This window comes from Vanacampus margaritifer, chromosome 20 (assembly GCF_051991255.1).
Source record: "Vanacampus margaritifer isolate UIUO_Vmar chromosome 20, RoL_Vmar_1.0, whole genome shotgun sequence".
NCBI lineage: Eukaryota > Metazoa > Chordata > Actinopteri > Syngnathiformes > Syngnathidae > Vanacampus > Vanacampus margaritifer.
The window spans coordinates 6,588,422-6,601,864 of NC_135451.1; the positions used below are offsets into that span (position 1 = coordinate 6,588,422).

A 13,443-nucleotide genomic window follows, 5' to 3' on the forward strand; every position below is an offset into this window, starting at 1 on the left:
TCTTTGTTGCTTGCACTATTATTGCATTGTAGGACGGGCAAGCACCGATACCAGGTATCGGTATCGGTATCGGTTAGGGATAGACCGATAATCAGCCTGGCTGATTGGCGCCGATATTGTTTTTTTAAGAATATCAGTATCGACCTTTTTCAAAAATCTGACGGCCGATAAAAGGTCAATCTAAAACCATTTTAATCTCAGGGAACTATTTATTTAAAATTTCAGTTAACTTTATAAGAACCTGAACCATTTGTTTTTGTTCGACATTGAAACAAAGAAATGTGAATGTTTAAGATTTCGGGTACTTTAAATTTTCGGAAAAGAATACAGTAGAAAACTACAGAAAGCTATGGTAGTTACATGTTTGAGTTTCCATTTAACTTTTTAAGATGTTAAAAAAAACAAAAAACTTTTTAAGACGTACTGATAACCTTGGGAGTTCCCTGAACATTTTGTTAGAAATAAAAAAGGGTTTATATTGTTTAATATTAAAAAATCTCCATTTTGTTTGAAAAGTCTGAAAAATTGTTCAATATGTTTTAAGAAATTCAAGATTGACATTTGTATTTAAAAAACACTTTTGACGCCAATATGTTGTACTCCCTTTTTACAGAAAATGAATATCGGCTCCAAATATCGGTTATCGGCCTCTTTGACTACTAAAAACTGGCACCCTGAAAAAAACATATCGGTCTATCTCTAGTATCGGGCCGATACACAACCTTATTTCAAGGCATCTGTACTCGCGACTGCAGCCATTTTATGATCAGGAAATAGAAATTAGAAGAATAGAAAATTGCCATTAATTTCATGCAATTTTAAGGGAAAATGCTGTTTTGGAATGTATAGGTCTTTCTTTAAAATGCCATTGTTGAAATTTGATGTATGGAAAGTACTAGTGGTATCGTTTCCTTCCACCTTGGTGAAGACAATACGCATGTGTGCATGCCCGCGGTACCAAACTAATGAATCATCAGTCGGGCAGTCAATAAGTTATTTCCTAAAATCGATAAAAATCCAATGAAGTCGTGAGCTTGCTAATCAGTGTGGAAGTGAAAACAGGAAACTATTTTGAAGCAAAAGATGCTTAAGTACAATCTTTTTCATCCTGAGAGCAAAATAGTTGGTCTCTAAGCCGTTACTGTTACAAAAAGTTCCAATGTATGTTTAAGTCAGTCTCCAAACATTCCTTTGAGTACCTTAGCTTGTGCAGTGTTGCACAGTCACGCTTGGACAGAAAAGACCTTTCCCCAAACTGTCAGACGCAGTGTCCGAAATGTACAGGAAGGATGAAGCGGAATTTAAATTCAAGGGCTAGAACCCAACACCAGATTGATTAATTTGCTGATTAGAAGGTGAAACTCCTCAATACTGTAGTCAACAGTGTTTATGATACTAGTTATGGACTACAGTATGTCATTATTCAAAATAATGAGTTTTTGTGGTTGTTTTGGTTGTGAATACCAATTTTCCTTCTTGATGAGTCGGAACAGATCATGTTCTCCTTGGAGAAGACTTCCAATTGTCTCTTATGAGCTTCTGGTGGGAGCCACCGATGTATGAAATGAGGCGAAAGCAAGAGTTGTTTATCTTTTGCCAGCTCCTTAACTCCGAATCCGTGTGGGATTCTGGAATATGTAACCGTGGTCAGCGATGTGCACACAGACACATATGGAATGTTCCCGTGTCTCTTCATGGAAGAATATGATGCATTTGTGTGTATCGGCGGCAGTATCTTCAATTTCATTCATGCCGCACTCTCTCGCATTCCGCCTTTCCAGCGGGACGTATCTGCGCAGCTTAGCGGGGTGAGCGGGTGGTCTGTTGGTGCCTGAAGCGCTTCATTCACAGACATCAGAGAGCGCAACTACATTTAAACACAGGAGGCAGCTACTTAATGCCTCCCCCGGTTCACACTCTCTCTTTCGGAGTTACTATGGCCTGTAAGTGCCTCCTGCACTTTTAAGGCCCGAGTGGAAAAGGAGCTAAACAAACAGTCTGTGCTCAGGCTTATGCATGAGGAAAATACGGCGGGTGGCGAACTCAAGAATGCAAAACCATGCACACGGAGAGAATGTGGGAATTAAATGTCATCAAGAAAACGTCGTTCATTCTAGCTATGGTAGCCAATTTTGTTCAATCCAAAGTGAACAATATATCCGACAAGAAAATACAATTACTGGAGAAATTGTGTGTGAAGGCTGTGAGCCTGAATGAAAACGGTGGAATGATATGACCTAGAAAGAGAAAATTGGAATGATTTGAATTAGTGAATAAATAACAAAAAAAAGGGTAAGATTTTGAAGAATCAAGTAGTGAATGGACTAATAATCATCCCTAAAGTGAAATGAATGAGTTAAATGTTTTGAATGTCCCTTTGAAAGGATGTAAATGTGAAATGTGAAATCTGCCATTGGGAATGAATGGGGAATAGTAGGGTACAAAATCCGGAATTGTGGGTCAGGCGTGAATTTTAGGAATAGCAAACACGGATCTAATCAGAGCATGGAATATTTGGAAAATGTTAAAATTGGAATGACAAGAATTTGAGAAATGATGTGAATGGAGTAAGTGATGAAGAATAAATTAGTAAATGGGGTAAGGTGTGAAAAAACAGGTAGTAAATGGGGTAAGGTTTGAAGAATCAAGTAGGGAATGGATTAATAATCATCCCTGAAGTGAAAGGAATGAGTTAAATGTTTTGAATGTCACTCTGAAATAATGTAAATGTGAAATGTTGAAACTCCCATTCATTCTTAATGGGGGGAAATAGGGTACAAAATCAGGAATTGTGGGTCAGGTGTGAATTTTAGGAATAGCAAACATGGATCTAATCAGGGCATGAATATTTGGAGTATTAAATATAGTTAAATATAGTTAGTATAGTTAAAATTGGAATGACAAGAATTTGAGAAATGATGTGAATGGAGTAAGTGATGAAGAATCAATTAGTAAATGGGGTAAGGTGTGAAAAAACAGGTAGTAAATGGGGTAAGGTTTGAAGAATTAAGTAGGGAATGGACTAATAATCCCTGAAGTGAAAGGAATGAGTTAAATGTTTTGAATGTCACTCTGAAATGATGTAAATGTGAAATGTTGAAACTCCCATTCATTCTTAATGGGGGAAAATAGGATACAAAATTGGAAATTGTGGGTCAGGCGTGATTATTTGGAATAATTAAAATGGAAGCAAGAATGGCGTGAATATTTGGAATATGTTAAAATTGGAATGACAGGAATTGGATGAATTATGTGGAAGTAGATAAATGCCAAAAAACGAGCGGAATAAAATAAAAAAAGTTTAAAGATACAAGACTAACATATGTCACAGCCTTCACACAATAAATACAGGATATAAACAAATGTGCTGGTTTGTAAAGTGCAAATAAACCTTGAGAAACGTGAAGGTCCCAGTAGATAAAACATGCGCTGAAGGTATAAACATGAAAAAAAAGGATATAAATTGAGACTTTAAAATTGTAAAAAATCAAAATGGAACCATAAAAATATATCCGCTAAAAGTCTCCAGTGGGTGGAATATATCCCATCGAGTTGTTGTGAGGTTTTCCACGCAGCAATGAGAAACACGAGCCAACAGAAGAATTCTGGGGCCCCTTTAGGCTGGCATCCAGATTGTGGGCTTCCCGGTTTGGATGGATGGATTGATTGATGGATGGAAATTGTGGCAACCAGTGTAGATCATGTATTAAAAATATCAAGGTTTCAATAATGGCTAATACAGTCTGTCACAGGTAATGAGCTCTTTTATTGCTTTTTTTTGAGTGGACTTCTAAGCAGGGCACAGTATGACTGGTTGCTTGCAAAGTTGAGGAAATGATCTGCTTTTTGCCTGCCCACAATTAACCTTTAACGTTTCTCATTCTTGGCTAGCGGTGAACGTTGTAAGAGGAGGAGAGGGGACAGTTTTTTTTTTTTTTTTTAGCATCGCACTTAAAAAAAAATGTACATGTGTAGGTGCCAGTGTGTACTAGTTGGCCCCAAGGACAACATGAGTAGCCCACAGGTCTGTTCTAAAAATAGCTCACCAGTGACGATACACTGTGACTTGCTAAGAAGAATTATAACAAAGGAATGTTGAAATGTATTTATTTATTTAAACTTAACATGGAACATATTTATTAAAGCACCAAATATTCTATATATATTTTTAAAATAAAATAGATAGTGTTCAGTGCTGTTTTTATTTACCCAAACATTTCAAGTAAGGACATTTTAGAGCTGTAATTTTAATACCATAGCGTGATATTTTTACTCAGAGTTACCATGCCGTCAGAATCTTAATATTGGCCCATGCCTATAGTCCTTAACCATAAAGAAATGGATTGGGTATTTTATTACATTTCTACGATCTCTACGTCTCATCTTTTACAAGTCAGAAAACAAGTCGTCACAATTGTCCAAATCATTGTTTACGTTATCGCAAATCTGAAATTCTTGCCCTCACCTGATTCACAGGCAAACGTCTTGGATGTATCGTCACAGAAGATAATGGCCACAGCGTGCTTCTTAGTCTCTCTCGGCATCCTGCTAATGTTCTTGATATTATGGAGCTCAGTGATCTAGGGAGGACAGAATTGGCAGCGGCACATTAACTCGCTTGAACGCAGTCGACGGCGGCAATGACGCTTAATTGACCCTCTCGTGTCGCTCTGTTGAAAGTGCAATTGTAGTTTAGAGGCTTTTGCACATAAACAATGTCTCTCTTTAGAATCCACGCACACACGCTTTTAAAGGCCCCATATGACTAGCTGCATCCCCTTTATACCATTTCAGATAATAAAGAGTGCAATCAAATGCATCTAAATCCCTTAAGCCAGAGATCGATGTAGAATGGGAAAAGACAGAAAAGCAAAAGATTACGTTTAATTGAATATCACCCGTATTTACAGGCTATTTTGTTCTACATGACTCAGCCTTGATGATAGGGACTATTACATTACTGTAGTCCATCTTGTGTTTACTGCAGGCCTTTTGCCAAAAAGGCTGGGGATGAATTAGCTGGGCTACAATGTAAAGATTAAAGATTAAAAGCCAGGACCGTGTAATATAAACAAGATAGGCAGAACACACATTCCTTTTTCTGATGCTATAAATGTTGAAAAGACACACTACAATTGAGAGATTACGAGGGAATAATAAAAATGTGAAAGGATGCAATTCGGGTGTTCTTATCGCCCTCCAAGATGGTATCAAAATATTTTATGTACGTGTAGATACACAACGTGTGTGTCATCAGGTAAGCGGACACAAAGTAAGCGTCAACAGAGGGAATTTCTGAGCCGTGAATTCCAGCATCCTTCCACTTGTGTGTTTGTAGCAGTATATGAAAGGAAAATATTTTGGTTGTCTTCCCAGCCTCAGGCAAAAAAAAAAAAAAAGGAATCATTTGAGATGAGTCCCATTTCTCATTCCAGCCGACTTTTTTTTTTTTTTTTTGCATTGAAAGGTGTTGACTTTAATCTCATATTAGCACCAATATGCTTTGCCTGCAACGCTTCCAGCCCAGCATTGTTTTTCATTTTTATAATTGTCAGGAATACTCAAGGCGCAAAAACCCCAAAACATCCTTTCAGAGGGCTAAAAATATTCCGGATTTGTGTTATTCTGCGTACTGACTCAAGCAAAGAGGGAGAGAGAGTATGGAGATGTGGAGAAAAAGTGGTAAAGAAAGCCAATCCTCTTTGTGTCGAGTGTGTAAATCAGCCACCAGTGCAGCCTATTTCCTCCCAAATCACAGCGGCGTCAAATGAAGCCCTCAGACGGGACCTTTCTTGATCTTTGTGGGGATGCATTACCAAGCGCACTGGTGCATGCGCGTGCCCATCGTTCACTTCGGCACCGCTTGTATGAGAAGCCCCGTGTGGCGGCGGAGGGGTGTGTGTTACCCCACAGGACGGCCCGCGTGACAACATGATGCAGGGGACAGAGAGCGGCTTCAATCGGTGCATTGAGATCTTATCACGTCATCTCTACTCTAGCGTGCTTTCTGAGGACAATCGGAAATGTCAGATCGTTGAAGATGTCTTACTGATTGCAGTTCCTACAAGTCGAATTTAAACGATTCTATTGTTTTAAGGATCCTCTTTTTGTACGGTTCAGATGATGGAGTGATGGATGGAAAAAATGGGAAATTAGTATCATTTGGGCTCAGTGTGTGTGTGTTTTTTTTTACCTTGTGGAAACTCCTAAAGTAGGCGGCCTTTTCATCTGGATACTTCTCCAAGCGCCGTGGCCCTTTACTGGACGCCTTTTTGAATACCAGCCAACATCTTCGGAAGATCTGCCAACAGAGGAAGGTTCTAATTAACTACCTGGAATAAAGCCAACATTCTATATGCTTTTATCGTATGGATGGATGGAGAGAAATATGGTTAAAATCGTGTGTGAAGGTTTTTTTTTTTTTTTTTGTCTATGTAGTTGAAAGGCTATTTGGCTCAAGTGGTATAATATAGCCAATGGATCCTTTGGAAGTCATATGGAATTGTAGGAAATGTGCATGTAAGACTCTTATTTTTAATTGGATGTTCTTGGTCAAACAATCATATTAACAGATCAGACTTTAGTGCACTTGGTGTGTACTGGCCAAAAGTTTGGACACACCTTCTCATTCAATACACGCTTTATTCATGACTATGTACATTGTAGATTCTCACTGAAGGCATCAAAACTATGATGACAACTAACGAACACATTTGGAGTTATGTACTTAACAAAAAAAAAGGTGAAAATAATCAAATAAATACATAAATAAATATCCACCCATTTCGCAGATTACTTTTTTTGCACATTCTTGGCATTCTCTCGATGAGCTTCAAAAGGTAGTCACCTGAAAGGGTTTTCCAACCGTCTTTAAGGCGTTCCCAGAAGAATGTCAAGAGTATGCCAAAAAAAAGTAACCAGAGCAAAGGATGGCTATTTTGAAGAATCTATAATAGAAAACATGTTTTCAGTTTTGATGCCATCAGTGAGAATCTCCAAAGTAACCAGTCACGAGAATAAAGTAAATGCATTGAATAAGAAAGTGTGTCCAAACTTAAGGCCTGTACTGTATAAAAAATAAATAAACTAACGTTTCTATTCAATTGTCTTGGTTTCAGTTGTTTACAGCCATTTTTGACAAAATTGGATTACATAAAATGTTTTTAAAAATGGTATATTCATGAGTGTCATATAAAATTAAAATGCCCATGAGATGAATTCACGTTTAATATATCATTTACAAAAATATTTTGGTTGCGGTGAATTATGTCAAAATGATATGACTAGTTCCACATTTAATTAGTAAATCATTAATAGCTCAACTCTGTTTGGATGCTTCAAGATCTTTTTAACGGGACAGTTATGCAAGTTATGCTCCATTTCATAACGCGGTGTTTTAACAATTACACAACACAAAGCACATTGCACACACGCACAGACACACTGGGCTTGCGGATTACTGTACATCGTATTGATTACTGGATCACTCTGCCTTATCCACTAGCTGAAGATGAGACAAATACTGAGTGCGGGTTTTCTTTGGCTTCATTGTCAAATGTACAGCTAAGCACAAGCAGAAATCTGTTTCTATCCATCTTCCACTTGAATCTTGAATCAAACACCAATTTTTGGACACTCATGTGTTAAATCGTGTTTACGTTTCTTATTTTTGCTTTGTGTAAAGCCAAACTATATCAAATTGTACACAAACGATTTATCACAGGTACAACAGTTAGTAAAATGAGAATTTTAAAAGCAGTTTTTGATGAGAGGTACATAACATAAAACATTCACAGACATACAATCACAACAAACGTTTTTTTCCAACCCTACATAAGATTTGATGTTTGAAGCCGTTATGGATGAAAGAGGAGAGAACCAGTCTCCTTTCAGCAGTTGATCAGAGACGTGATCACAACATGCATGAGGTCACACACTTCTGCTACAAGCTAAGTTTGCTACAAGTTAGGTCGTAAACAAGCGGCTGCTGCGTCCGTGATAAGCAACATACACACACAAAAAAGTGTTTTGATATCAAGAATGTTATTTCAAAGACTATTCTTGTAACCATACCAAAACGTGCAAAACAAAACAGAATGGAAGTACAGTGCTTAATTGTGGAGTCATTTCTTCAAGATGGAGTACAATCAGCAAGTTATATAAAATCAACAAAATTTTAAATGATCACTTTTTCAATCATGTAAATTGGGTCACCTTGATCTTATGGTGTATGGTCGATTGTATAAGGGTTCAAATTTTGTCAATTGTGTGGAATTGATTAATTAATGTCTGGAAACTCAAGAAAAATGGCATCCACTACTTGGCTGCAAACACAAACTAAAAAATGCCAATTAATCAGTTAATTGTTTTTTTAATTTTTCCTCTTTGGACCATCAGTGAAATTTAGTGTGCCCATGTTTAGAAGAGACTACATTCAACAGCATTTTCCAAATGGACAATGTGGAAAAAGCTGATGGAGATCCAACAGTGCAGTCGAGCGAGCGATGGCAAAGAGAGTCCATAGTAGTTTTCTATGTTTAAGAACATGATCCTTCTATTTCCTGGCGGAGACAGCCGCTATCACTCCGCCAGATGTATGATTGCCTCGGGCCATGCGGTTGTGTTGGGAAACCATAGACGCACAATTAATTTGTTTACTCTGCTGCAGTACTTCATAAAAGGCCTGCTGAGTTCAACTTGGCACTTTAATAGTAATTGACTGGAGTGGATCCCTGGGTCCTTATCGGTCTGCCTTGATGGGCCTCCATTCCAGTTAAGTGTTGCCCAGGCCCATTATGAACAGCAAACAACAGAAAAAACAGTGCGTGCAACACTCTAATGCACTGTGGATCCGTCCCTGCATAGTCTATAAAATGGAAACAAAAACGATTTAAAATCTTAATTCCGACTAGCGTCCACAAAAATAAAATCGGCTTTTAGAGGAACCCAAGAAGAATATCCATCGTGACAATGAACAATAACACATCTGTGCTTTTTAAGCAGTAAATGCAATCCTACGTTGCCTCGCGGGAGCTCCAGTCAGAGGAGCCCTGCATGCCGCACAAAGTAATTCACCCTAGGAGTGCTGAGATTAAGTAATTATACCGGCACAAAAGGAAGCTCAATAAAATAGCTTGTGCATAATAGGAACTAGGGGATATGAATGGAGAGGGTTTAATTTTGTCTGTTCTACAGTTGTCAATGCTTTGTCAAGTCCGTCGTACTCTCAGGCTGTCGGTGGGTCTTATTCAGACACTCTTAGACTGATTGTAATTACAGAGATGTGAATGAGGCTCTGCTGGTTTGATGTGACTCATTTAATGCCAGAACATTTTAGGGCACAGTGAGGCGCTGAAAACCAATTCATAAGCTACGGAACATGCACACACATAGAGAGAAAGCACTGAAAACAAAGTAATGATGAAAAGAACAGCGATGCTCAAAATAAAATGTGCCCGGTCTATAATTTGGAGCTTTGCTCTGCATTTTCACCTCCACCCCTCTTGTATAACCATGTGCTTCATCAGCCAAAGGAGAAAAGGCTTAGCTCCCTCCCTGCTCACAAAAAGCTGAGAACCCACAACTTTCGACAAACTGCTATGAAGAAAGTCAGACAATGTCCATATTGTCTTTGGGCCTACACCAATAGTTGATGTTGTTTGCATGAATATAATAGAACAGCGGCCAACTCAACCAGCTTTGAAAGAACAGCCCACATCATTTCAAAAGAAACACACAAGTGGGATGCCTACATAAGCAACAGCTTGGGCAGTTTGGCCACTGAAACAATCTAGAAGTTTCTAACATTGCATTACCCATTTTGATCTTTACAATAATGTTCTATGCAGCTCCACTGGTCTAAATACGGTATTCTGATTAATATTACGTTTTGGGCAGAGGTGGGCAATCCGTCAATGAAGGACGCGTATTTTGTTGACGATTGACCAATGACAAGAAACTTTAAAAAATGGACAGACTAAGCACTGCCAGTTTCGGTCCGTCAATGAAATTATTAATCCATCAATGATCGAATGCCCATTTTTTTGACAAATGACGGAAACATTGACGGATGGCAATATCGCTGATAAATGCCGAATGATGGATTGACAATTAAATTGTGGTTCAGCTTGAAATATCGACCAATTGACAATGACGGACACTCAAAATTCATTGACACGCCCAGCTTTCCGTTTTTATCCATCTCATGGGGCGGCCATTTTGTTACTTGCCGTCAACCGAAAATGACATCACTTTTACTTAAGGCTCAGGTAACGACCAGTCACGCGCCTCACCAGTTTTCTGAGATTGGTCATGTGACTTGCAAGATGAGCCGTGATTGGTCGTTACCTGAGCCCCGGGGAACTGTGATGGTATTTTCAGTTGACAGCAAGTGGCAAAAAGGCTGCCCATTGAGATGTTTTTTCCTGCTTAATTCATATTCCACAAACGCAATATTAATGGCGGCGCATACCACATATTGCAAAGAACATTTTTGGGTTGACTTCCCCTTTAAAGAGTAATATATGGGTTAAAACAAACCCAATCACGGATGGATGGGTTGAAGCTTTCTTTATCTCTCGTTCTAATCCTTTCTTGTGGTTTCATCTAGTCTTTTTTGTTATGCCCTTCTGTATCACCTAATCAGCTATTTCTATTCCCCTTTGTCTTACCCAGCTGTCTCAATGAGCAAGTGTGCATTTTTCAGTAGGGCTTTGTTCCTAGTAACAGGCTGTCATATTTCTGGTAGTCACATTTTTGTGTCATGTATCATCTATTGCGTTTCACTTTCAGAAATTGTGGGTTACATTGCGACATTTTATCTCCTAAAATATTTGTTGCTGTTTAGTGTGTCACTCAACTATGGCTGTTATTATCCTCAGATCCACAAGTAAACCTTGACACTAGGAACAGATTGAACGGCACAAAATCAGCAACTTGTTGTCAAACTGATCTGGAGTCTATTGAATTTATTTAACCAGACCACCAGGCACATCTGAATCACATACAACTGTGAGCGAGCAGAGTTCCAGTAAATCCATTCCGTGCTTATTTTGGGGCCAGATAAAAGAAGCGACATTTGGCAGTGACACTCTCAACAAATAAACATGAACTCTAAAACTTTACCTTTCCCTTTCATCTTCTTAGTAGGCCCAGTCCTCAAATCTGATTCATGTGTTGGTGGAGACTTGTCATTAAAATCTTCACACAAGCCCCTCCCCACCCTCCAAGTTAAAACTAAATTGCTGGTGATATGTATCCAGTATATCGAAGTCTCTGGAAGGCTCCATTAGCAATGTGACCCAATAGATGAGATGATAATTTCAGTGAACAGCAAAAATCAGGGAGTCATAATCAGCGGGTCAAAACGATCAAAAATAATGAGCAGATTTACATTCTGAGCAATGGGATGTACCCACACAACAGCAGAATACAAATTGGGTCATTAAAATTTAACACTTAATTATCACAATCTCAGAATGATTTATTAAAGAAATATTTTTTCAACACTCGAGTTTAATGAGTTTCCTTGGTGCATGTGGTTAGCTCGTAAACTAAAAACCTAACTCAATGACTATTTGGGAGGGATTGAAAGTGAATGAAAAGATATATACATGAGTAAATTTGATTTAGCAGACAAACAGTACTGTAAATGCACAGATAGCTACATTGATTCAACTGTATTTGTACTTTAACTTTTGTCATCTTTTTTAATTATAAATAAAAAAAATAAAAATTTAATAAAAATATAAATCTGCTCCAGCTGATTCCACCAAAAATATTTAAGTCTAACAAATAAAGTTGGCATTTTAAAAGATTGGATACATTATGATTAAAACCTTGCGTTGTATATAAAATAAGGGAGACATTTTGCAGCTCTAAGTGCATCTGTGGATGATTTTTCACTGTTGGAAAAACAACAACATCAGCACGCCGAGCTTGCCAGCGTGTAAAATGGGCATCAGTGAAAGTAGCCAGCTGCAGAGAACATTTCAAGGGCAATCTTTTCACTTTTAGGGGAGGTCTGTCTGAAGCAAGGCAAACACTTCAGGAGGCGTTTGGCAAAGTAGGACGGGTTCATGAAAACCAGGTCACCTGCCGAATAAAATGAGCATCTCGCAAAAAAGGGCTGTAGCCTAAATGTGACAGGTACGAGGAGGCATACCACTTCGCAAAATAACCGTCTCAGATGAGATGAGAAAATCTCCAGATGAGAGAAAGTAGATATTGATAGTTATAAATAGGGACTTGGTATGCACATTTTTTTATTTTTTTATTTTCTTTTTTTTTTCTATGCACTTATTTAAGACACATGCTTTGGATTCATCACTAGAACTGGGTATTGATTTGAGATTTCCAAAATCGATTTGATTCACAAGGGCCCAATTCAGTTCACTGCAATTGATTTTTATTCAGTTAAGGATTTTATGCAGGATATTTATATATATATAGTTTATTTGTGTCTGTTTCCGTTTTGCAGCAATTAGCATTAGAATATAGCTAAGTTTCATCATTATTCACAAATCTTGTTTAAAACGCTGGGGAAAATACTTTTTTTGCAACATGGCCCTGGTTGATCTCGTATACTCTACTGCCACCTGCAGGCCCTATTTGTAATAACTACCATTGCTTTAAGCTTTCTCTTCAGTTCAGAGGCTGCATCAAAGTCTTCTGTATGCTCTAGCATAAAAAAACATAAATACATCTTTGGGACCATGGTAATATTTAAAATAGAACGTATTCATACGTTTTTAGGAGCAAATCAGTTAATTTGAATTGACCTTAACGGTAAATTTCAAGAAAACAGCAATATGCACACAAAAAAATAGGGAAACATTAGGGGAAAATGTGTATTAAAAGGTTTTACGTAATTTATGGTTTCATGAATAAATATCGTGCTATGAAAAGAAAAATTTATTTGATTTGATTTGATTAATTTATTTATTTTTAAACCCAGCCCTATTCATCACCAGGTTTGACTATTTCTGTTATGGAGGTGGCTAAAGAGTAAGATTGAAATGTAGGTAGAAGCAATGTGTCGATAACAATACAAAACCTTCCAATAGAGGTTAGATTGCACTTGGGAGTTTATTGATGGTTCCTGCTTAGTTTCACCTGAGTAAAACACGGATTCAGCCAGAAGGCAACTCGGGCTTATAAGTCAATTAAGTCTTAAAATGGGGAGAAGACAGAAGACTGTTTGGAGTAGAAACAGATTTAATTGCAGAATCAATGAGGCAAGTATCCTTTAGATGGACATTTGATTAAATTGCCTTGATCTTGGAAAATAAACAATCAATTAATCGTTTGAGTCTTGTTTTGATGCCAGGGTTGTATTGGGCAAAATAATGCTTCCTGCAGGGGTTGACAGTCACAGCAAAATAGTTGCAACTAGATCTGCTGGGCCAAATTGTGTACTTCATTTTGCTTCAAGACATGATTAAT

General features: G+C 37.9%; 1 protein-coding gene across 3 annotated transcripts in view; it reads right to left on the reverse strand.

Moving 5' to 3' along the window:
* dok6 (docking protein 6) overlaps positions 1–13,443 on the reverse strand; it is a 53,304-nt gene that overhangs the window by 14,470 nt on the left and 25,391 nt on the right. For all 3 annotated transcript variants that reach the window (XM_077553968.1, XM_077553971.1, XM_077553970.1), the window contains exons 2-3: positions 6,194–6,301; positions 4,466–4,580 (exon numbers count right to left, since the gene is read on the reverse strand). In XM_077553968.1, coding sequence (XP_077410094.1) covers positions 4,466–4,580; positions 6,194–6,301 — 223 coding nt within the window. The remainder of the gene's footprint in view (positions 1–4,465; positions 4,581–6,193; positions 6,302–13,443) is intronic.